Source organism: Pagrus major, chromosome 12 (assembly GCF_040436345.1).
Source record: "Pagrus major chromosome 12, Pma_NU_1.0".
Lineage (NCBI taxonomy): Eukaryota > Metazoa > Chordata > Actinopteri > Spariformes > Sparidae > Pagrus > Pagrus major.
In genome coordinates this window covers 25,473,523-25,497,331 of record NC_133226.1, presented here as the reverse complement: position 1 = coordinate 25,497,331, position 23,809 = coordinate 25,473,523, and the positions used below count along the sequence as shown (strand labels likewise).

Sequence of the window (23,809 nt, the reverse complement as noted above, 5' to 3'; positions counted from 1 at the left end):
CATCACTGGTCATGACTGGACTTTAAACTATCATCACTCATATTTCAGCATAGTTTTGTTCTGCAGACTTCAGAGGCAGCTGGAAGATAATAGTCAGTCCGAGTTATTTTGCAGCCATGGCTATCAATAAAGCCATAGTAGCCGTCGTGTTTATAGTGGCAGGAGTGCTGTCGGTGCTTTGTGGGGCAATTTTTCTGTTTGTGGGACCTGCGATCATGAAAGAGCAGATAATAAAGGTACGTTTCAATACTTTTAAAATCATTAAATTCTGCATATTTCCTGCTTAATTTCACTTTTTGGTTAATAAAGGAGGTTTTTTTTGGTTATTTTTCTTTTAACAAAACAAAAAAATATCTATATTGAACATTTTTCTTTGCAAAATTAGTCAGAATTAAAATGTTTCTGCATGTTTATCTGTAAGTCAAAATAAAATATAACGTGTGCAGCAGTTCACACGCAGCTCAGCGTCTTCTGCAGACTGCTGCAGCCTCACAGACTCATTAAGGCTTGTTGTGTCGGACCTTAACTCTCGTTTGCAAACACAGGCTGCTTTATCTTTACTGTTGTTAATGTTTTACCCTATAGCATAAAATCTGTTTCACTTAAATCCTGAGCAAAGCCAAATGTGGCCGATTTTTTCTCTTTTCTTTGACTTTATTTCTTTTTTGACTTTGTTTGTTGACACTGTGTCCCTGTTTTCTGTCCTCATAGTTATTCTGCATAATGTAAATGCTCGGTGAGGCCAAAATGATATAAATAAATAGGCCTATTTAATAAATTAATAGCTTCCACAGCTTAATTAAGCTCGTGGTAACGTCAAGGTATTTTTTAAATTTTATTTTTCTTTAGTAAATTCTGTTTTTCTTTATGTTGTGGCACTTTGGAGGTTATGTAATAACACTATTTTCTATATGGTGGCAGGTTTACATCATGATAGAGATAATTTATTAATGATTAATGGTGAACATATAAGTTTCAAGGTCACCTGACTTGATGTGATGTGGTAACATTATACCACTCAGCCCACAGTAGCTAATATCAATAATATAGTAATTTTCCAATAATAACTTTTATAATTACCGAGTGTTTGCTCCCATTCACAGGCTATTTTAGGCCAAAAATACATTTCTGTTTAATAAAAGTGGCAAAGACATGAAAGTATTCCACTAACTGCAGTAAAAGTGAGTCTCGTGGGGTAATTTAATCAATCACAATGTTACAAAGAAAGACACAAAAAGAAAAAGAAAGAAAGAAAGAAAGAAAGAAAGAAAGAAAGAAAGAAAGAAAGAAAGAAAGAAAAAGGGGGAAGAAAGAAAGAAAATTAGATCAAGCAAATGAAAACAGACTTTCTGTATCAGAGCTTTGTTTTTTCCTCTCTCTTCTCTCATTAATCATCTGACGACCCCTCAGATTTATCTGGTGACCCTTTGGAGATCAAACTCATCCCCAAGAAGCTCCGACAGTAAAATGCTGTTAATCAGTATTAACAATCTAATAATTAACATTTCACTGCAGAGTGAGTACTTTTACTTTTGATACTCTGAATATATTCTACTCTACATTCTTTCGAATTGTAATGGAGTATTTTCACAGTTTTGTGTAGTTTTGGAGAAGAAATTCAAACTCAGCATTTTAATATTTACAATATTAATGAGGCCATAATACGAACTCAGAAATATTTATTTTTTTCCATAAGTGAATAAACAAGCTGTCCTCAGAGGAAAATAAGGTCCCCAGAACTCTGTTTGAAGCCAGAAAGGTGGCAGGGTCCGCCAAATATAAACAAAGTAAGTTGTTGTCCTTTAAGGTCAGTTTATTTATTCAGTCCATTCATTAAAACAAACAGAGTTTGTTTATTTAGTTTGTTTAGACATAAAAAATAATCAGTCAATGAAGATCTTTCTCTTCTGATTAACATTTCTTGCCCAAAACTACGTAGTGCACCTTTAAAAGTGATATTAAAAAGCTGTTTTATGTGCCGTCTAGCAAGAAATTCTGATTTTAAATAAGAAAAATGAGCTTTGATTCCTTCAAATACTTTTCTAAATCACATTAGATCAATTAATCCCACATATCATGAGGATTAAGGACACGTGAGGCACTTTCACTCAGTTTATTGAGTCATGAAAACAAAGAGAGTTTGTTTATTTAGTTTGTTAAACATAAAAATAATCAGTCAGTGCATATTTTTCTAAAATATCTTCCTTAAAACTACACAATGCTCCTTTAAGTAAATCTGAGCTCTTCTTACCTAAACTACCTATACGAGACAGGCTGTAGTCAGCAGAACGAGCGTAAAACTACATTTCCCAGAATCCTCGGCGCAGCGGAGGCGTGCTCAGCAGACTATAAATACAGGGACAATTGCAGCATATCAACAACATCGATCAGGGACCATCAAAAAGCCGGCCGGACCGCAGCCTGTCACCGAAACGGACCGTGTCTAAAGCCGAGGCAGAGCTGTACCCGTCCACCGTCAGCTGACCCGGTTCAGCCCGCTCAGCTGCGCACACGTAAACAAGCTAACAGTGACTGTCAGGTGTCAATAAAAACCGGCTATGGCGATCAATAAAGCCAAAGTCGCTATAGGGTTCGTAGTTGTGGGTGTCCTGACCGTCTTTTTCGGGACGGTTCTGACATTTGTGGGACCGATAATCATCGATGACCAGATAGTGAAGGTAAGCGACCGGCAAACGCCGATGTTTAGCATGTTTAACCCGGGTTATTTAATGAGCTGGGTCAAAATGTGAAGCCTCTAATCACAGCCGAAGTGTCAAAGGGCTTCAGACGAACATGTGTTGAAAATATTAAAGATAAAAAAAACGCATACAGGCAAAGAAAAACCCTAATAATTGATAAAATGTGTATTTTTTTAAACCTGCTTCTGTACAGCCAGATGATTCGAGGGATTAGACATACAGTGTGGCGTCTCCCTAAGGCTGTCAGTGTAAAAAATAAGAAATGCAAATGATAAGAGATAATATTAAAATAAAGAATAAAGAATAATTTAATCTATTTAATAAAATGGAGCTCTCCTCGGATGCTTTATAGTAGGATAGGTTAAGAAAGCCTTTACTTTATGTGTTATCTAATCTTTTTGTGGTCAGGTAAGTGTTGTTTTCTGTGATGTTCGCTGTAACAGCTTCCTTATGAGACAAGCTGACTTGGCAGAATGTCAAAGTAAGTCAAAGTTCTCAGATGTGACATGTAAGAAAATGATATGTGCAATACAATATGTGTATATTGTGTGTATGCATGCAGAGTATATGTGAAATGTTAATGCACTTGTAAGTCATTCAGCTTGTATTTTAACTAAGAGGCTGTGATTGTGCAGCCTCCTTCAGCTCTGCTGTTATGTAAGAAAATAATTACAACTTGGAAGAACGTCTGTGAGACAGCTTTCTCATAAATTGTCGCTGGCATCACTTATTTAATGGTGTGTCTGCGTATTGTTTAATGTCATGTCATATTTTAAACCTTTGACCAGTGTTTTAAAAAGTACCCAAAAGTCATACTTGAGTAAAAGTAATGATATCGTGTTAATATATTACTTTGGTAAAGGTAAAAGTCACCCATACGGTTAGTACTTGAGTAAAAGTCTTAAAGTATCTGATATTAAATGTATAGGTAAATTATACATATATTTACAGGTATTATTCACTCATTATTATTTACAGATTGTTAGATATAGATTGGTCGATTATTAGATCAATGTTCAGCATTTTCGTGGAATCAGTTTTTTTTTTTTTTTTTTTAATCAGATTGCTGATGATATAAATAAAGTTAACTGTGGCTCTGATGCAGCATAAAATTACAATATTTGCCTCTGAAATTAAGTGAAGTGGAAGTATAAAGTAGCAGAAAATAGAAATACTCAAGTAAAGTACAAGAACCCCAAAGTACAGTACTTTGAGGCCTTAGAGACGATTTGTGAAAATCTGATTCAAAAGAGCTGCTTTTCGAGTCGAGTACTGGAGTAACTAATTCAAATTCAGAGCTGCAACATGAATTAATTTGTCAAACAACAGAAAATCTGCTAAATTGTGAAGCTTCTCTTTGCATTATGTAACTTTTTTGGGCTCAAAAGAAGCAGTTTGAAGATGTAACCCTGGACTCTGGGAATCTGTGAGCAATCATTCAATCAAAGTAATCATTTAATTGAGTTAAAATAAAAAAAATGTCTTGGACAGTGTCTGTACGTAATCTTGTGGACTCGTACTGTATGATAAGATTATGTAATATGTGTATATGTTGGCTACAGCACATTAATATGTAATATACATGTTATGCACCAATCTCTCATTGGGAATATCACTGTCTCCATGATGTAAGTGTGTTCCTATAGATTTAATTATGATAGAGCCGAGATGATTATTTTTTAAGCAGAATTGCAAAATATTTCCAATATATGTTAAATCCTTTGGGTTTTTGAGGAAGTCTGGTCTGGGATATTATAAAGGGCATTATTCAGTATTTTCATTTAGAAAATAAACATTGAAAATAATGTCTCTCTCGTCAGAACACAGTGATCGACCCCAAGAATGAGATGTCCTACACCATGTGGAAGGACGTCCCCGTGCCCTTCTTCATGTCCGTCTACTTCTTCAACATCCTCAACCCAAAGGAGATCCTGAAGGGAGAGAAGCCCATGGTGGAGCAGAAGGGACCTTACGTGTACAGGTACTCGATTTAAATAAATGAAGATCTGATACGCCGAATGTTTCGTATCTCACACGTGCAGTTTTTTGCTGTATCGCATTTGCACTTTGTCCTGCAACCTGTAAAGATGTTGCAAGATGCATTCCCAGCTAATCGTCTCTGCGTTGATTACTTCGTTAGCCAAATAGCACAATTCTTCTGAAAAGTGTAAGATGTTTCTCTCCAAACTCAGACCTTCTGTCTACATTTCTTTTATCGTACCCCTTTAAACCTGATCCACTCTGGCCATAAGCTTCTTATTAAGTTAAGTAGAGCTGTTGCTGTGAGTCTGATTGGCTCAGTTTTGGGAACACTATGTCCCCCATACACAATATGTGGGTCAACTTACACACTGCGACCTACTCGGCAGAATCCCAAACAATGTTACATAACTGCTGTATATGTTGGACGAGGGGTAGTTGTGGTGGACTGCAGCTGTACATTCTGTTTTTTCCCTCTAAAAAAAAAAAAAACATCCCTCCCCATATGTTGACCTAGATTTTTTTGCAGAGCGATGTGGATGGAGACAAAGTTCTAGCAGGAGCACAAGATTACATAACTCTGGTTCTTGCTTACGTATCACTTTCTGTGGCCACACTCACCTTCCTGCAGAAAGTCAACTTTGAGCGAAGTGTAAGAAAAGACTTCTGAAAGAAAAGTTCACCTTAAAATGAAAGTTTAGTCGTTATCTTCCAACCTTGATGCTGATGGAAAGTCGGGTGAAGTTTTGTAGGCCACAAAACATTTGCTGAGCTTCACAGTGTTGCAGCATTCTCCTAAACAACTGAGATAGCTGGGACTTTTTTTTAAAAAGGGATGAAAAAGAGAAATAAACCCATAAAATGAGCCCACCCACTTCAGACGGGCTGTCCCCTTTACTATTTTTTGGGCTCTGGAGCTTCGGTAGTAATAAAAGGTGAAATATCCGAAGCGTCGGTGAGGGAACGAGGGAGTGCTGAGCGTGACTTGTGAAGGACTGAGCCAGACATTTCTGCAAATTTTGCAGTTCGCCTTTATTGATTTGGTCTACATTTAGCAAAAAAAGCAAAAAAATACGAATATCTGAATCCCAAAGTTGAAAACCGAATACCAACCCATTGAACAAATATCCGAATAGTTGAATATTTTTATACTTTTAGATTAGCAGCTACACTGAAGATTTTGACTAAAAAAAGCTTGAAAATAACCTCTTAAAAAAACATCTCCGATACGACTGAGATAGCTGAAGTCTTCTCTAAAAATAATATAAACATATAAGCTAATTTCAATTTCATGCACACGTGCAAACAAAAGAAACATGCACACACAAGTATTATCTTGTAAGGAACCTTCACCTTTCACGTGCAATGGCTTATCAAAGTCTGAAAGCCGTAACAATGCCAGACACTTAAAGGAAAAGTTCACTCAAAAATGTAAATTCAATCAACCTCTCCTCACCTCCATGCTGATGAAAAGTCAGGTGAAGGTTCGTAGTCCACAAAACATTTTCTGGAGCTTCACAGCAAAACAGCGCTGCAGCATTCTCCTCAACAACTGCCTCGTCGTTACGGGTTTCAGACTTTGATAAGTGATTGCACATGAAAGGTGAAGGTTCCTCACAAGGTAATACTTAAGCTTTTTTTTTTACAAATCAAATCAATCAATCAAAATCAGTACATGTAATAGCTCACATTTACAAGATAAGGCCCCTGTTTGTCTATATTTTCCCTAATCATGAACAAATCCCATGGAAAGACCAAAACTAACAATGTGTTAATCCGCCTCTCGTTACTTTCGGACTTCCTGTCTGTGGCTCCCAGCTCCAAGCCCATTGGTTCCTACTGAAGAAGTCAATCTTTTAAAAACACCTCCAAGATGTTTAGTTTCATTAAAAAGGTTCAGTTATTTCCTGCAACAGCTGCTCATTATTGTTTTTAATCAAACAAAACAAACAAGAGGAAATTAGCAGTTTGTTGGAGACTTTTTTCAGCTGTAGGTTCATTTACAACAGGACGGTGTGTGTGTGTGTGTGTGTGTGTGTGTGTGTGTGTGTGTGTGTGTGTGTGTGTGTGTGTGTGTGTGTGTGTGTGTGTGTGTGTGTGTGTGTGTGTGTGTGTGTGTGTGTATGTGAGAGTTATTGATGTTTTGAGGGTTCAGAGGTCAGATAATGTCCACACATTTTTTGTTAAGACAGCTTTTCTGTTAGGTCTTATCTTATCTCTTGAGATAGGTCGGTGGTGTTTTTTCTTCATATTTGCAGTGCGGTGATAACTTCCTTACAAGGTCAGCTAGATCGGCGTTGAAATCCTTAACGCTTATGAGTCTACCACTAATCCTGGGCATGTGTTGTTATCTACACACATACTAAATGCCCACTGTCTTGAGTTTGACAGCATTGCAAACTGAGCCCATCAAACAAAGGCCGAACATGTCGAATCTGACCAAACATTTTCAGACATTCTCCAACGAACACAGCCCGTGGCACAACCAAACAAACATCTGTGTTTCTTGGCGAATGTTTGGTGTGCGAAGGGCTCAGGGCCACCGTGCCTTGGTAAGAACATCCATCTGAAACTGTAAAACTGAGGGGAACAAAAATAACTCTTTGTAAAGTGAAGGATTTTTTTATTTTCTTATGAACCTGAGCCATTTGAACACATTTTTCTTTGTTTTTTCAGGAAGCGCATCCAGAAAGACAACATCACGTTTCATCCCAACTTCACCGTGTCCTACAGGGAATACAGGCAGTATTTCTTTGAGCCGACCATGTCTGCAGGAAGCGAGTCTGATGTTGTCATGATTCCAAACATGTTGGTGCTGGTAAGACATTATTCTCCCCGGCTGAACAGACGTTCTCCACTTAATTCACTCACAGTCCTTCAGTTCTCTGCTTTCTCCCATCCCATCTGTGTTTTCAGGGCGCGGCAGTGATGTTGGAAAAGCTACCCTACCCTGTGCGTTTATTGATCAGTGCCACCTTCAAGACTTTCAAAGAGGGGCCCTTCCTGAACAAGACAGTAGGGGAGCTGATGTGGGGTTATGACAGCGGACTGGTTGATTTCCTCAATAAATACCTGCCCGGCATGCTGCCCGCTTCGGGAAAGTTTGGCCTCTTTTCTGAAGTGAGTAGTTAAAAGGATTTATGATTCTCACAGGAGTCCAATTTTTATGTCCTGCATGCCACAGAGGACACAATGGAGACTAGAGACATATGTGAAAAGTGTTAGTAGGATGTAGTATATTCACACTTAATAAAAAAACAGAATGAAATGTTCTTAAAATGCAGTCATACTTGTCAAAATTACCCAATTTTGAGTGTTTATTTGTGATGTCCTTAAATTTAAAATTAGAAATAGTTCAAGCACTACAATGATGATAGTCCGAGGAGTTTATTGACCTCTTGTGACAGTTAACCTCTTGTTAAACTGGAGGACTTGTTCAGTCAGTTAATGATCTCATGCAGATGAAGTGTAACGCTGAACTATATCTTTATTTAGTTCAACAACTCCAACACCGGCCTGTTCACCATCAACACCGGTGGAGACGACATCAGGAACGTCCACAAAGTCGACTCCTGGAACGGCCTGACAGAGGTGAGACGCCAACAAGACACCTACGGGTTCTGTTTAATGATCATGTGTATATTTCGTAAAAACCATCTGACTGTCCTCTCTGTGAACAGCTGAGCTACTGGCGCACCCCGCAGTGTAACATGATCAACGGAACAGCTGGACAGATGTGGCCTCCCTTCATGACCAGAGAGAGCACTTTACCTTTCTACAGTCCCGACGCCTGCAGGTAAAAGTCTTTTCACTCTTCTTCGGTTTTCTCTGAGTTCTTTTTGTATATGTAAAGTATAAAATCCTCTCGTCGTGTTTCTTTCTCAGATCTATGGAGCTCGTTTACCAGCGTGACGGTGTAATGAAGGGCATCCCTCTGTATCGATATGTTGCGCCCAAGACGCTGTTCGCCAACGGGACAGACTACGCCCCCAACGAAGGCTTCTGCCCCTGCAGACAGTCCGGTCTGCTGAACGTCAGCACCTGCCGACAAAGTGAGGAAACATTTTCACATCCGTATTACCTCTTTTTTTTTTATACCTGATTGATTTGAAGGTTTAAAAATTGATGTCCTGCAACCTTGTAACCCCTCAGATTTATCTCATGAAGCTTTTGTTGAGCATTTTTATTTACTGTTTGGTGATTTAATCTATTTTACGTACAAAAAAACGATGAACTTCAAACTTAAATCTCAGCCCGGTCGATTACCGACTTGTTAAACTATTCGTACTTATGAAATAATATCACAGCAGGGACGCGGGAGGTCGGTCACAGCTTGGGGTGCTGAGCTGAGTATTTCCCTTATAAAATTGCTCAATTTTGTGAGTGGCTGAGTTAGGAGATACTTTATAAGCTTTGTGAAAGGCTGTCTATGAAAGATTCTTCATTATTTCAGCCTCCTTGTAAATTCAGCACATGTTAAACATTAAGTTCTTTATTTCTTCGTGACTTTTCAGCATATTATTAGCAACATGTTGTCCAAATTTCTCTCTGTGAAATGTCGACAGAATGGCAGAAATAGAAAGATAAAATTAGCATGGTCTACTATACAAAAAATATACTGACTATTGTATAAACTTAAATAATTTTAAGAACATACTGTAGTGGCTCTTGCGTGTGCTTTTTCACCATTTCTCGTCCCTTTCACAGACTCTCCGTGCTTCATCTCCCATCCTCACTTCTACAATGCTGATCCCGTGCTGCTGGACTACGTGCAGGGCCTACATCCGAATGAGGACGACCATGGCCTCTTCATCGACATTCACCCAGTGAGTGCACACAGACACATGAGTCAAGCTTTTAAACAGATTACAACAACAGCTGATACTGAGCTGGTTTAAGTCGCAGTGAAGCAGACGTTCGAGCATGTTTACCTTCTTTAACCACAGTCTTTGTGGTTAAACCTGATAATAACCAAATACGCCACACGTAGGGTGTCGGGCGTGGCAGTTGATTGTTTTAAGCGGTGTAGTGAATCATAGTTGACCAGAACCGACGCCGCACGACGTCCCGACAGAAAGACAAGTTGGTTTAGAGTTTAATTTCATTTAATTTAGCGAGTTGGTGCAATATATGACTGAATGGTAATCATCACATCCTCTCCAACGTTTTTATGGCGCTAATAAATCAGATTTATCTCGTTAAATTGTGTAATAATGTTGATGAAGTGTATTCTCGCTAGTCTGATTTGATAATGCATTTGCCCAGAGGTTTAGACGAGTCCTTCAAAATAGGTGTTTTGTTATAAAATCACTTAAATTTGTTTATAATAATGACATATACAAGAGGTAACATGGGGACACAGGATTAGAAAATGTGCTTTTATTTAACTGTCCACACATTGGTAAGATTTACCTAGCTGAACTATTGAATGATGATACATGATACTGAATTTGCACCAAAGATGAAAAGATTTGATTGAAGGAGTGGATGTGTCGTTTTGTCACAGTATCAGAAACAAGAAAAGTCATCACGTGACATCAGATTGTTTTAGTGGGGCTGTTGTCAGCGTCCTTGAGGCCTTGTGTCACCATCTTGAGCAGATCTAGACTGATTACATGTCAAGGACTTTCACACTTTGTATCTCGCGTCATGGTCAGGTGTAAGTTTTTATCTTTTTGGGATTATTGGTCAGAAGAATCTCAGGTCAAGTGTGGGCGGAGGGTTGCATCCTGTGTTTACGAGTTAAATTTTTTTTTGATGATTCTCCAGATCCATGATTCGATGTGATTTTTGATTTTAAGGTCACGATTGGATTTGATTTTCAATTTAGCCTTTTTTTATTTTTTTAATCCAGGCACTAACGACTATGCCATTGTTATACTATCACACACAGATTTCTAAAGATCATCAGATCATTTGTTTTGTGCTCTGACAACTTACATTTCCATTTTTAGATTCTTCTTTATAACGATAGTGTATTTTACATAAACAGCTTGACTTTATCCTGGTGGCTTTTTGCAGGTTTGTGTTAGTGTTCAAATAATATTCACCAGCTCAGTTTCGTACAAAAATTCAGTTTCTCAAATCTGTCTTGTGTAAACTGTCTTCCTAAATACATCAATAAAGGATCCCTGAAAAAGACAATAAACCCAACATCTTTATCGTCTCCGCACAAACAGGATATGTGTCTGGAAGTGCAGCTGCCGTATCGATACTGTCTTTGAATTCAGTGATCGTAATTGAAAGCTAATTTCTCAAATTCGAGAGGGCTGATATCGATAACGTTGACGCCTTACGTCAATTAAATGAAGCGTTGTGGTGCTACAGAGACGCCCCAGCCTACAAATCATTTTCTCTAGACGTAAGGAAAGATCCTTATTTGGTACAAAAATCCCATCAACATCATTTTCATATTTGTTTGAGTGAAAAGTAAATGCTGAAGATTGATGAATGAGTAATTATCTTATCTATCCCTGATGAGAACTCACAGAGGTTAAGACTCACCAGTTTAAAGGAAGTCACTCCTCTACAGGCAGATTCTCTCACACAAAATGTGATTATCATCGTTCAATTTAGAAGTTATCAGCGAGTCGAGCTGATAATCGTTATCATCCTAATTGTTGGTGTTGACCTACTGCTGATAATCTAGGTAAACTGTGTGCCGGAGGCTTCAAGTTAATGTTTATTTTTTTGTGGCAGTCATACATAATTGTCCCAGAAAAACACCACAGTGAACTCAATGATGTCTGATTTTATTGCCGTACAATAACGGTAAAAGTGCGCTGATGATAATTACACCATTCTTTGAGTACACTGACAATGTCAGGGAGAGATAAGTTTGATGTAACACTCCCATAATTCACCTCGTGTCCAATTCCTTATGCAACTCTGCTTGTGTAAACCTCATCAGCAGAGTAGTTGGCTGTAATCCGCGTTGTGATAAGGTAATTGGAAATTGGGCTATTGCTCTGTAATTGCAGGTGTTTGTGTGTTGAGGGTAGATAGAAAACTTTCTATTGCTCCAATAAAAGATCATGTTTGATAAGAAGACATTTTTCGCGCACGGATTATAGCTCATGCACGCCGTTTCCAAGGAATGGGAGAACAGCGGCCATCAAGTCCTACAATCCCAGATCGATATCAAGTTAATAATTAAAGGATATCTTTCCACGCTGTAGCTGACGACATGACGACTCACAGTTTCTGTTCGTCAAGTTGACATCTAAAAGTCCAGAGGCTTTATCCTCCTGACTTCAGCCCATATTAACTTTTTTATCAAAGCAACATGTCGAGAACAGAGCTCTGAAATGTGTTTTATGGACACGCTGTGCTAAAACCTTTATGAGAGAAAAAAGCGAGAGCAAGATCTTAATGTATGTTTGCATTGAAAATGTTTCCATCTTGAATATTGACTCCAGCACCCAGTGAGCGTTTGTTGTACAGACAGTGGCCAACTATTGGCAATGTAGTATGAAATATAAAACAGCGGGTGCGTAATGTCGAATTTGTCAGCTCAGCATGGGGGCACATTTAGAAAACCAAACGCTGAGTTATTCGTTCCATCTGGCTTAAATCATACAGAAGTGTCATACTGGGAATGATTTTAAACAGTGAGTCAGTGCGATTATAAGGGAGTGGCTAAAGTGGTTATTTGGACACGGGTAAGACGGAGAAAAAGGAGCTTTGAGGGGGGAAATGAATTACAGCATACATGTGGCTGGATAGAGAGCATCCAAGCAGAAGTTTGATATACTACATTTAAAAGTCTTGAATATGAATTTGCGAGGTCTTAATCGCCATAAACATTTGATCTAATGTCCTTTATCCCTATTTAAATTGTTTTTAGTCAAGCTCTTCTGCGTTTTCGATCTCATAGTTCTGTAAACCTACCACGAAACCCATCCACCTTTTTGTTTTATGCTAGTATTTTAAAACGTAGATTAACTCTGTTGAACTCTTAACTCTCTCTAATAACCATATTCTTACATAGAAAAAACCTCTGCACAGGACCAGATATACTACTAATCTATGTACTTACATTCAGTGCTTGAACAAGAAAAATCTGTCTTAAATTTAGTTACAAACTGTCTTGAAACACTAACTAAATTAATGAGTGGAGCGCATTTCTATAGTGTAAAATCCTCCCTGTTTCTCTTTTCTTCTGTGTTGTTACTGAAGAAAATGTCATCTGGGGCTCAAGGACATTTCATTTCCTGCAGCTTTATGTGGTGAACGCTTGATTTCCGGCTCTCACGTGCCCGAACATCAAAGTTCAGTGTTTGTGTAGCTGAAAGGGCAGACGGCTGAGGAAACATTGTGCACGAAGGCGCTGCAACAGAGGAACAGTTATGAGAGTTTACATACATTGTTCAGAGTTTATGTTTTATGATAATTCGAGGTTGCAGCCGATTATTAAAGTCTGATAGTATTGTGATGAAAATCATGAGTGAGGCAGATGGTAGGTCTATTTCTGAGAATAAGATGTTATTATAAGAGCTTTATCAGAAATGCCGTCTGAATGAATCCACATTTTGAGAATTCCTCTGGTGTAAGTGACTCCACTCTGCTGGATGTGAGCTGGAGGTCTGGACTGGGCTGCAGAATTTGTTCTGCCAGAAAAGGACTCAAATGTTCTTGTCAGCGTTAATTTGTTGTGGATTTCTGGTCAAGCAGTCGCTGATTTCAAACTCTCCATGGGTTCCTCAAAAATGTGTTTTCTCTGGTTCAGATTAAGGAAGACGAGTTCATGTGATGACAACGTATCGTATCTGTCGAATTTACAGTTATTAGGGTTGCGACCAGACACGTGGACTCAAGTGGACCTGAGTAACTATTTTGTCTTTGTTTGTTTTATGTTTCCAGTTTAGTTTTTTCATTAGCTCTAGATTAATACCTTGTCTTTTGTCTTTATAAAGACCGGATCCTGCGGGTGAGACTGCAGTATCTTGGGTTTAAAAAGTGACTTGGCTTAACGAAGGACTCCACTGAACTTGACTCACCTCAAGTGAAAGTAGGCTCGTTTGAGATTAATTGTTCCTCGCCTGGAAAAGCGGAGAGCAGGCAGCAGTAGCAGCAGCAGTGAGCAGAGACCAAAAGCTGCAGTCAAGTCAGATCCAAGTCCATAAATTAAATATTTGGCAAGTTTTTCCTCACTCGACTCGAGGGTCTAAGAACAGAGGATGATGCTCGCTGTACAGATTGTAAATCTCAAGGCCATTAAAGCAATCTGGTTGTGATTTTCAACATTTGGTGATGATGTGGAATGAAATGACTCGACTACGTTCCTGCAGTTTCAAGCAGCACATTAAGACAACAGCTTTCAATTATTGAGCTGTCAGATATTGAGACATCAAGTCTGCTTCACGTCTGTACAGATGCTATTTAAAGGGGCACTGTGTTGTTTTGGAGAAGAAATTCAAACTCAGAATTTTAATATTTACAATATTAATGAGGTAATAAAACAAAATCAGAAATATTAAAATGTTCCATAACTGAATAAACAAGCTGTTCTCAGAGGAAAATAAGGTCCCAGAGCACTGTTTGAAGCTAGAAAGGTGGCAGGGTCCGCCACATAAACAAAGTAAAACAGTACGAAAGTGAAAATTCTGTTTATTCAGTCATGATAATAAAGAGAGTTTGTTTATTTGGTTTGTTTCAGCATAAAAATAATCAGTCAGTGAAGATCTTTCTCTTCTGATTAAAATGTCTTCCCGAAAATCTCACATCCTGCTTACCAGCAGATATTGTGTTGCTAAATACTTTAATATTTAACTCAGTTTAATGTTAAGATCATTAGTCTACAAGTATAATATAGAATATTATTTGCAATTTATAATATAAATGTCATTATCAGTCACACATGTTTTCTTATAACAGAATAAACCTTCAAAATCAGGAAAATAAAATCAAAATCAAAATCTCTATCAAACGTTAAATCTAACCAGCATGCATTGTGCATGAAACTTGATATAAACTTGAAATACATGACTTTTTAATAACATTAAAACGGTAGAATTCAATACCATAGATAAGAAAATGTACAAGATATGATAACATCTTCGGGAATCGGTAAACTGCTGCAACCATCAACAGGAATTCTCACTCTTTGCAAAGAAATAATTCAAAGCCTGGCTGGTTATATGTTATCATGCAACAATATTTTCTCACTGTTTTATCTCACTTATTAATTTTTTTGGTCATGGAGTCCTTGGCTGAACGGACTGATGCCACATCTGTATTGCAGTCGATGTAGCAGTAGGATTTCCTTCTTTTGTTGACTGTATTTGGTTACATGGAAACATCTTTTTTTTTTTTTTTACAGTCACGTAAAGATTTGAATTTGTTCCACTTCTTATTTAGAAAGTGGTCATTGAGAGCGTTTTTATTCCCCACCTGAGATTTGTTAAAGCTTCTTTTTTTTTTTTTTCCCCAGCAAACAGGTGTCCCGCTGAACGTGTCCATCCGTCTGCAGCTCAACCTCTACATGAAGAGAGTGCCAGGAATTACGTAAGAAAAGTTATTCCCTGAACTGTTATCATGCCATTAATGTTTGTCGTGTATTGTGTTTTATATCTGTTCATTGTTCAATACGAACGTCTCGAGGATATTTCCTGCTTTCCTCGCCATTCATGATGCAACCTTGGAGTTTGACGCCGAGTGTCCTTGTCCTTGCAGAGAAACTGGCCAGATTTCCGAGGTGGTGATGCCAATGATCTGGTTTGAGGAGGTAAGTCGTTTATGTCTTGCTTTTAAAAATAAAAGTGTGTTTTTTCGTAGAGTCCTCTCACACACATGGAAGCAGTTGTGGTTTTCTTGACACTGGACAGAACCCTGAACTCCTCCCGGCGCTACCAGTGTGTCACCATCGTTTCCCCTGCTGTGCTGTAATTATTGTTCAGATCATTTTGTACCTGGCAACGAGTCTGCAAGAGACGAAATGTTCTGCTTCTAGTTTGATGCCCCCAAATGAAAACATCTGTCCAAATCCAGTGAAGTCACACATTACTCAGTATTATGTAATTACAGGATCATAAAATTCCACATGTTCATCTTCTAACTTTAATCAAAAGGTCAATATCGAGTTACGCTGTGAAACCAGAACTAATAAAATCAAAAATGTCCCTTTTCTCAACATTATGATGATGATGTCGACTGAAGTGACTTTTATTTTGATTGTCGGTTAATCTGTTGATTATTTTATTGATTAATCGATTAGTTGTTCAAGCCCAAGATGGCTTCTTTAAATAACAATAACCATCATTAATCATCGGTAAATTTATAGTTAATTAAACTTCAGTTAATAGATATTTCACTGTTGACAAACAATGAAATGTTTTATAAACATTTAATTAGCAAATTGTTTATTTTAAAGTTGCAACTGATGAATACTGTGTAGTTCATCTGTTGACATTATTTTGACGACCACTAAAAAGTTGCAAATGATGTTTATAAACCTTTAGAGTTGCCTAATTAATTGTTAATAAAGCTTTATATTGTTTGTTAACAATCAAATAACTAAAAAGGTTAATTAATTATAAATTTAGCATTTTTTCATGACTGTTTTTATAAAGTTACTGAAGTTGGAATCAGAGAGTTTGATTTTTTTTTTTCTTGAAAAGTTACCCAAACCGATTAATTGATCATTAAAATAGTTGGAAGTTGACAACTAATTGATTAATCTTTGCAGCTGTAAATCTTTGTAAATGAATTACAGCTGTTTTTTGTAAATGTAGACGATGAAGTCCAGAGTCTGACTTTGCAGTAAATCTCCAGAAACACTGAGAATTGTATTGTTCTATAGTATAAATAAACAATAATTTGAAGAATTATTAAATTTTTTGTAAATGTAGAAATATCACAGTTTAGTAATACTCTGTTGCTTGTACTGGCAGCAGACAGATATTTAAAGGAAATGTAATCGTATGCAAAATATACCATTTCAGTATAATCAGCATTGGATCTGATTGTAACTAATTTATATACTGCTGGATAGGTTGACCTGTAATGATGCATCTTTTATTAGCTGATTTAATTCTGTATTATTCTGAATCTGCAACATTTGCCTTAAAAAATGTGGAGAAAACTAGAAGTATAATGCAGCATTAAATTGGAATACAGTGATTATAAAGCTACTGTAATGCTGGAAATTACTGCATTAAACTGCACTTTCCTCTACTGTTGCAATGACTAACTGCAGCATGTTGACATGTCTTTACTTTAGAGTTCTGCACATTAAAACGCTGATGTGAAAATATAATCCACCACCGTCCACTCTTATTTTTTGCCTTGTTTTTCCCTCCTCAGAGCGGCTACATAGACGGCCCGATCCTCAAGACGTTTCACACGAACCTGGTCATTCTTCCTACTGTGATGGAGTACATGCAGTACGGCTTCATCGTCCTCGGCCTGGCAACCGTAATAATCGCCGCCCTGATGTATCGCAGAGAGAAGGTAAGGCTGCCACACGGCATGCGGGCTGGTGTCAGTCGTTATAACTGCATGTAGCATGTTACGCATGTTCTCCCATTAAGAAAAACAGAGAAAGGAGAAGGAGAGTCTCCACATAGTCACTCCTGCTTCTCTGCTGACATGTATCTATATAACACTCGTAACATCAGACTTTATCTACAAACTGAAACTCTCGCCCCCCTTTGACCGACTTCATAAACTTATTAATAATAATAACGCTCCTCCATTAGCTGGTTGTCTTCACACTGATGGCAACATGTGAAATATTATAGTAGTAGTGCTGTTAGTAAAGACAGATCTTGTGTTGTGTCGTCCTCACACACAGTGGTTGTTTTGAGTAAATCATATTTTAGTATTTTCTGTCCCATTGTTGCCAGTCATAATGCTAAGACACAGATATGAGAGTGATATCAACCTTCTAATTATTGTCAGGAAAGCAAATACAAACTGTGACTTTAAACCAAATGTGATGCGTTACGAAACACGTTACGCTCGATGTTATATTACCGACCGGTTAAAGTTAATGAGTGTTGTGTTGACACAACGCTGCGGTCGTGTTTTTATGATGCGATATATATCAGATGAAGACAGTCGGCAGCCTGGTGAGTCGACTGAGGTGAACTGAAGGTGCATATTTCAGTGAAATGGTTTGAGAAATGAGTGCTGGCAGGTTTATGATGGTCTGAATTGATGTTTTATGTTCGCAGAGGCGTGTTCCCGTCCCAACGCATTTGACAGGGGTGTGTAACCCTGCGGTGTGTAAAACTGTTAGATCCTAAACAATCTGGTTTCAATCACCCAAATCCAGAATTCAAATCAAGTCGCCAACATTTTGATCTTCCTGATTTTCCAGTCAGATTCTTTTCTTTCTTTTTTTGACCGACAATGATTTTAAATTTCTCGTCCTGCAGCAGCAGTGACAGCAGGTTGTGGATCAAGTTTAATCATATTTCCAGCTTCTGCCAAGAAATTCCCAGGTTTAAGCTCCTTGGATGTAAATATTTATGTCTTTTTCGCTTCTGTAATCTAGAACTATGGACAGTAAGCATTATGATTAAGTCAGCTCAGACTTTGGGCTGTAAAATGTAAAAAAAAAAAAAATAGAAAATACACATCAGTGTCTCCCAAATCATTAATCATTTCAGTTTTCTAAAAACGCTCCATGATCAAGTAAACTTGGAGTCCAACTGCACTTAAATGAGCAGACATGTTGCTTTATGTCTGAACATCATTAAAAATGTGTGAAGTGAAGGAAACACAGAAAGAAGAAACTGCTTTCATGATGTAGCAGAAATGCTGCATTTATTGTGTTTATTTCAAGCATATTTTCTGTAATGCACATTTCAGATTTCAGCGCTCCTTATCTCTTCTATCTCATTAAGTCTTGCTCCCTGATAATCAGTCCATCAGAAGTCCTGCGGAGGCAAACGAGCCTTCACATTTAATTGTGCACGATGACGCTGAAAAGACACCGAATTAACCGATCGCACGTCCTCTAAATTAACTGCATGGTCGAATCAATAACTGGCAGAAAATGACTCCTTGCATGAACTCTAATATCTCTGCACATCCAGCAATCTCAAAATTAAAACCTGATGCTGCTGGCTTCCGCCTGCGTAACAACAATGAATCAAACCAGCAGCTATTTGTCTTTCTGTATTTTTCTGATTGGCTGACGTTTAAGACAATCTGGTCATCTTTTAGGCCTCCCATAATGAGCAGATAAAAGATTCACATGACCATGAAACAAAGGACAAAAGTTTCATGAATAATTCAGGTGGGTGCGCGCACAAAAGCATACACATGTATAAATGTACTTTTGATCGTTTGTGTTTAAGCTGCAGCAGGAAAATTAGATTTTTCTGCTTAACGTGCATGAATCACATATATCTGACATGCAGACAACAAATATGTATGTGTGGTGGTCCAAAGCACGGTGAGAACATGTTACAATGTGTCTATGTTTAATGAAAATGTGGATTTCTATGTCTTAAAACAAATATTTTTAGCCTTTTGTGCACACGTAATCACCATTTTAGGTAGCTCTTGTGAAAACTCCTTCCAGAGTGAAGATATGCAGAACCTCTGTTTTCAGTGTTTACATCTGGACGGGCAGAAACGTAACGTTTGGATGTTTGGAAACGATGATGACATGCACGTTTTTGTAGCATCATTGTCAAATGTAAACCCCGGGAGTATGCTTTATGTTCACCCAACTGCTGTTTGACAAAAGATACAGAAGTATCCGCTGCCGTACCGCCAGACTACAGAACAGCTTCTTTTTCTGGGACTGTGAGACTCCTCGTTTCATCCTGAGCACTCCGCCATTAAAAAGATTTTAGAAGTTTTCTTTATCTTGTAGCATTAAATTACCTCAACTTACATGTTGCTGTACAACCCTGTGTATTAAACAAATATACCTTGTTTCCTTGATTCCAAAAAGTTGGGACGCTGTGTAAAATGTAAATAAACACAGAATGCAATCATTCACAAACTAACTGTGTTTACCAACAACACATCTACAAAGTGTTCCTGAGCCCATGTAGTGAAACCTTTTATAACAATCATGTGTTTCACAAAGCGGTGTATGTCGCTCCATCCTTGCTTTTGAACGACTGAGCCTTTCATACCCTGGTCATGATGTTGTCACCTGTTACCAATCAACCTGTTTACCTGTTAATAGCATTAAATGCAGAATAAGCAGATATTTACAAAAAAACAATTTAATTTGAGGGGTTAAAACTTTCAATATATTGTCTTTGTACTGTTTTGAGTTAAATATAAAGGAAGGAGGAACAAATAGTCACATTGTTTTATTTATGTTTTACACAGCGTCACGACTTTTTTGGAATCGGTGTTGTAGAGTTTACAATTTTTCAATGACTCAGTGACCATGGTATAATAAAAAATGTTCCCATGAAAGCTGCTGTAAGCGTTGTTGTCGTTTTAGCTAACGTCCTGTTCATTTTGCAGTTAACGATCCCCTCCCTCCTCTCCGCGTCGCCACATGAACTTGCAGCGGTAATCAGCAGACGGCAGCAAACAGGAAAATCCTGCTCTCGGTGTGTTCCCCGAGCAGACAGGACCGCCTCTGTATGGAGAGCCCTGTCCTGATTGGAGGAGAGACACGGGGTTACCGACCGAACACACTGTATCAGTGATCACTGCTGAAATAAAGAGCTGTTTAACGCTTACTTTGATCAAAATAAAACACTTACAGCAGCTTTAACTGCTTTACATGAGCATTAGTGTCGTGGTTTTGAGTCTTACCTTCTTCAGGTTTGGTGTTTGTCCCTGTTCAGTCACAAAGCTTTGATCAGACATGCCAAAGCATCCTGGGGGCTTTTCCATACGGCACGGCAGGGGTTAGCATTTCCATTACAACAGGGATACCTGCTTGAAAGGGGGTCCATCCCGGGGTGTGGCTCAGCCCAACTCGCCGTGGTAAAACTGGGAACGGAAATGCAAATCTGCGTGGCTCGGTTTGACTCGGAGAAGTACTCCAGGTAGCAGATCCAGGTTTCTGAGTAAGGCGGACAGTGATGGTAGTGGTCAGAAAGGGAAACAGAAGGATATGACTGCCTCCTGTCTGATGGATTTAAAGGTTGAAAGTCTCGAGTGTTCAGCTGCGTTCATGCTCACTCAGAATATTATTCGCTGGACGGTATTTTTAAATTTAAAAAAGCTCCTGTCTTCTTCCTCTGAACACTTTGTAACGGCCTCTTTCTTCTGTCCTGACACAGAGAAATAAACGTGACGGTGGTGCCTCATCAAACACTTCACCCGGAGAGAAAGACCCTCTACTTCAAGATGACACGGACTGATACACACACACATAAACACACACACATTTACATAAACACACACAGCTGGACTTGTGGACTCATCATTCCAGTGTCTTGAACTGAAACACTGTCACTAGGTGCTCTGCTCAGTGAAGGTGAAGCTTTGTCATATTTCGCTGTACTGTAAAGTTTATGAAACTCTCTGAGGCCAAAGACTCATGTTCACTTTGTTAAATGTGTTTATGTCGCGGCTGCTGAGGGTTGAGACTGTGTTGTCTCTTCAGGCAGAGCGAGTGAAGACACTCTGTCACTTTGAACCACTTTTTGTATAAAGTAAAAGTACCAGGAAAAAAACAAAACACTCATCTCCAGTTACGCGTGAAATGAAAAACACGTGTTCACTGTGCTCTGCTCGGTTGTTTGAAGGTCATCAGCGTTGATCTGAAACATTTTTATGGTTTTATCACTTCATCAGGAGCAGCAGGAGACAGTCACAGCGGTGGCTGCTTTTTAAAGAAACGTTTCTGTATCGGCAACAAGGGAGCTTTTCTCTGTCTGTACAGTGTTTTAATACCGATGTGCCTTCATTCAGGGGAAACATTTCTGTGTGGGACTAACCTCTCGTATTTTCATGTGCACTAAAAGGATCACAGAGATGAAACTGAATTTGTTGTTGAGGCTCAAGCGGAGAATCAAACACTCGAACGCCCTCGTCTTTGTACACTACTGTCCTCTGTAAAGGCGTGACTGAATATCTTTGAAATGGATGTGAATGATGTGGTTTTGTGTCAAACGCTTCCTCCTTGTTATTATTGAGTGAATGAATGAAGAGAAACTTTGAGATAATAAATGTGCTTTTGTTTGAAATTCTACTCGTGAACGTGTGATCTCTTTTTTTTTTTCAATCTCTCTTCTGGGTGTTCACAGCAAACAGGCTACCAAAAAGTTTGATTTAAGTTTAGATGTGAGAAGTCAAATTCTGAGCGAAGAGGAGCTTTTCTCAGGAAGGAAACGAGGCCAAGCGCTTGAGGTGGGCGCAAAGAAACACCCGGTAAACTTAGCTTTCATGCAGAAAAGACGTTTCTAGCGGAAGATATGCCCAAAAAACACAACAAGTGACAGTTTGAGGTAAAGCAACTAAAAAGGATTAAACCTGACATCATAACTCTGGAACCAAGAGAGCGAGAGACTTGACATTTTCAGGCCTTGTGACGAATATTGTTCTCTGCCCACACACCGAGTTTCATGCAGGACCTTTGTAGCAAAAAACACAAAACATTCATAAAAACACCAAAAATGACAGTGTCGGAATAAGGCAAGAAAACGGGGGTGAAACTCGACATAACTCTCGAACGAAAAGAGCTCAGTCCTGCAGTAAATGCTACATTCAGGAAGTTACTGGACTATTGACTGATTGATTGATTGATTGATTGATTGATTGATCCTGTCGACTGTGATATCCAGCCCACATGAGCTTACAACACTCCAGACAGAAGCGGCAACAAGGATAGTTTGATAGATTATATACAGCTTTTTTTCTTTATTATTATTATTAAATTATTCTTTTCTCGTATATTCGATCAACATGTTGGTCTAAATGCTGAATCAAAGCCGTCTGTACGATGCCTGAAATACATTCTGCTAAAATGCAATAAAAATAAAGTATAATAATGAAATATAAGGAGTAGAAAGTACAGATATTAGGGGAGTTATAGTAAATACTGAAGTACAGATACCTGAAAAATCTACTTAAGAATAGTAATGAAGTATTTGTCTTTCGTTACTTCCCACCTCTGCCCACAGTTCATAGCGTTGTAAAGCTAAACAGTGAAACAAATGAGAGAGAAAACAGTGTTGAATTCAGACACGTGGTGCCTTAATGTTAATGTTTATATCGGGCTGGGTAATAATGAGTGGGCAGAACATGATACACTTACAAATATCTTTGTAAGATCTGTAAAATACAATAATTAGTATTTGAATTTGGGTTGAAACTTGGAACGTCTGGTCGTTGTATGGTCGCATGTAGCTACAGCCTCACACAGCAGCTGCACTCAGCTCACCAGAGGAGAAAAGAAACAGACCTGGAGGGTAAACGGGGGTCGTCCTGCCCAGGTTAATGCATCTAAAGATGCTCGTTATGAGATTTGGCCTTTAGTTAACTTCGGTCTTGCCTTCCCCTCTGGCAGAAAGTGGTCCGGTCAAGACCGGCTCCAGGGGTTTCCCTTGGGTTTGTGTTGCAGAAGAGGTCAAAGAAGCATTTCTAATTGCTTTGTCATATTGCTCCAGCAGTTTGGCTCGTTTTGTCCAAACCAGAGAGGGGAAAAAGTACTCAGGAGTACTCATCCTTTTGAATGTGTGTGTTGTGAAAGGGTATTTTTAAAAACACAAACCATGTTTTTCCTGAACCCAACCAAGTATTCTTGTTGCTTGACCTTAGTGACTGAAGGCTCGGCTTGCACATCGTATCCCCACAAAAACAAATCAAGTCCGACGTGTGCAAATACTACAGATACCAAACTAAAGACCGACAGGGAGATGAGGTCACTAACACTTATTTATCCTTTATTTTTTTAAAAGATGTGCATCCTGCCTGTCATGAATAAAGTATTTGTTTCGACGCCAACCCTGCTCAGACTAAGATCTCACACCAGCAGTCAGAGGAACTCACGTTGCCTCAGTGGGCTTTACAATCTGTACAGTGAACAACCCTCGATTGCAGTGAGGAAAAACTTGCCAAAAACCTTTTTAGGGAGAAAAAAAGATGGAAGAAACCACAGAGGAGGGATCTTTCTCCCAGGACGGACAGATGTGCAGTGGATGTCGTATGCACAGAAAAGAACAATAAATTCCCAGTTTACAAATTGCATTACAGAC

General features: G+C 38.5%; 1 protein-coding gene across 7 annotated transcripts; it reads left to right on the top strand.

Moving 5' to 3' along the window:
- Positions 1-21,804, top strand: scarb1 (scavenger receptor class B, member 1). 7 transcript variants are annotated; one of them, XM_073477718.1, is made up of 13 exons: positions 20-236; positions 4,520-4,680; positions 7,356-7,497; positions 7,596-7,799; positions 8,175-8,270; positions 8,360-8,475; positions 8,565-8,731; positions 9,387-9,505; positions 15,112-15,185; positions 15,354-15,405; positions 16,983-17,129; positions 18,852-18,924; positions 20,891-20,979. In XM_073477718.1, the coding sequence occupies exons 1-13, from the start codon at positions 117-119 to the stop codon at positions 20,896-20,898; spliced, it is 1,479 nt and encodes a 492-aa protein (XP_073333819.1). In that variant the 5' UTR covers positions 20-116; the 3' UTR covers positions 20,899-20,979. The 7 variants fall into 7 exon arrangements, with proteins under 7 accessions (XP_073333820.1, XP_073333819.1, XP_073333815.1 ...); XM_073477714.1 differs by lacking the exon at positions 20,891-20,979 and adding an exon at positions 20,121-20,243; XM_073477715.1 differs by lacking the exons at positions 20-236; positions 20,891-20,979 and adding exons at positions 2,396-2,678; positions 20,121-20,245.
- The last annotated feature ends 2,005 nt before the right edge of the window (positions 21,805-23,809 follow it).

Excerpts from the sequence above, each read along its gene's own strand:
- scarb1 (XM_073477712.1), top strand. The coding sequence starts at position 117 with ATGGCTATCAATAAAGCCATAGTAGCCGTCGTGTTTATAGTGGCAGGA. Across the intron at positions 8,271-8,359 it reads CCTGGAACGGCCTGACAGAG|CTGAGCTACTGGCGCACCCC; the intron begins GTGAGACGCCAA and ends CTCTGTGAACAG. Across the intron at positions 15,406-16,982 it reads CAATGATCTGGTTTGAGGAG|AGCGGCTACATAGACGGCCC; the intron begins GTAAGTCGTTTA and ends TTCCCTCCTCAG.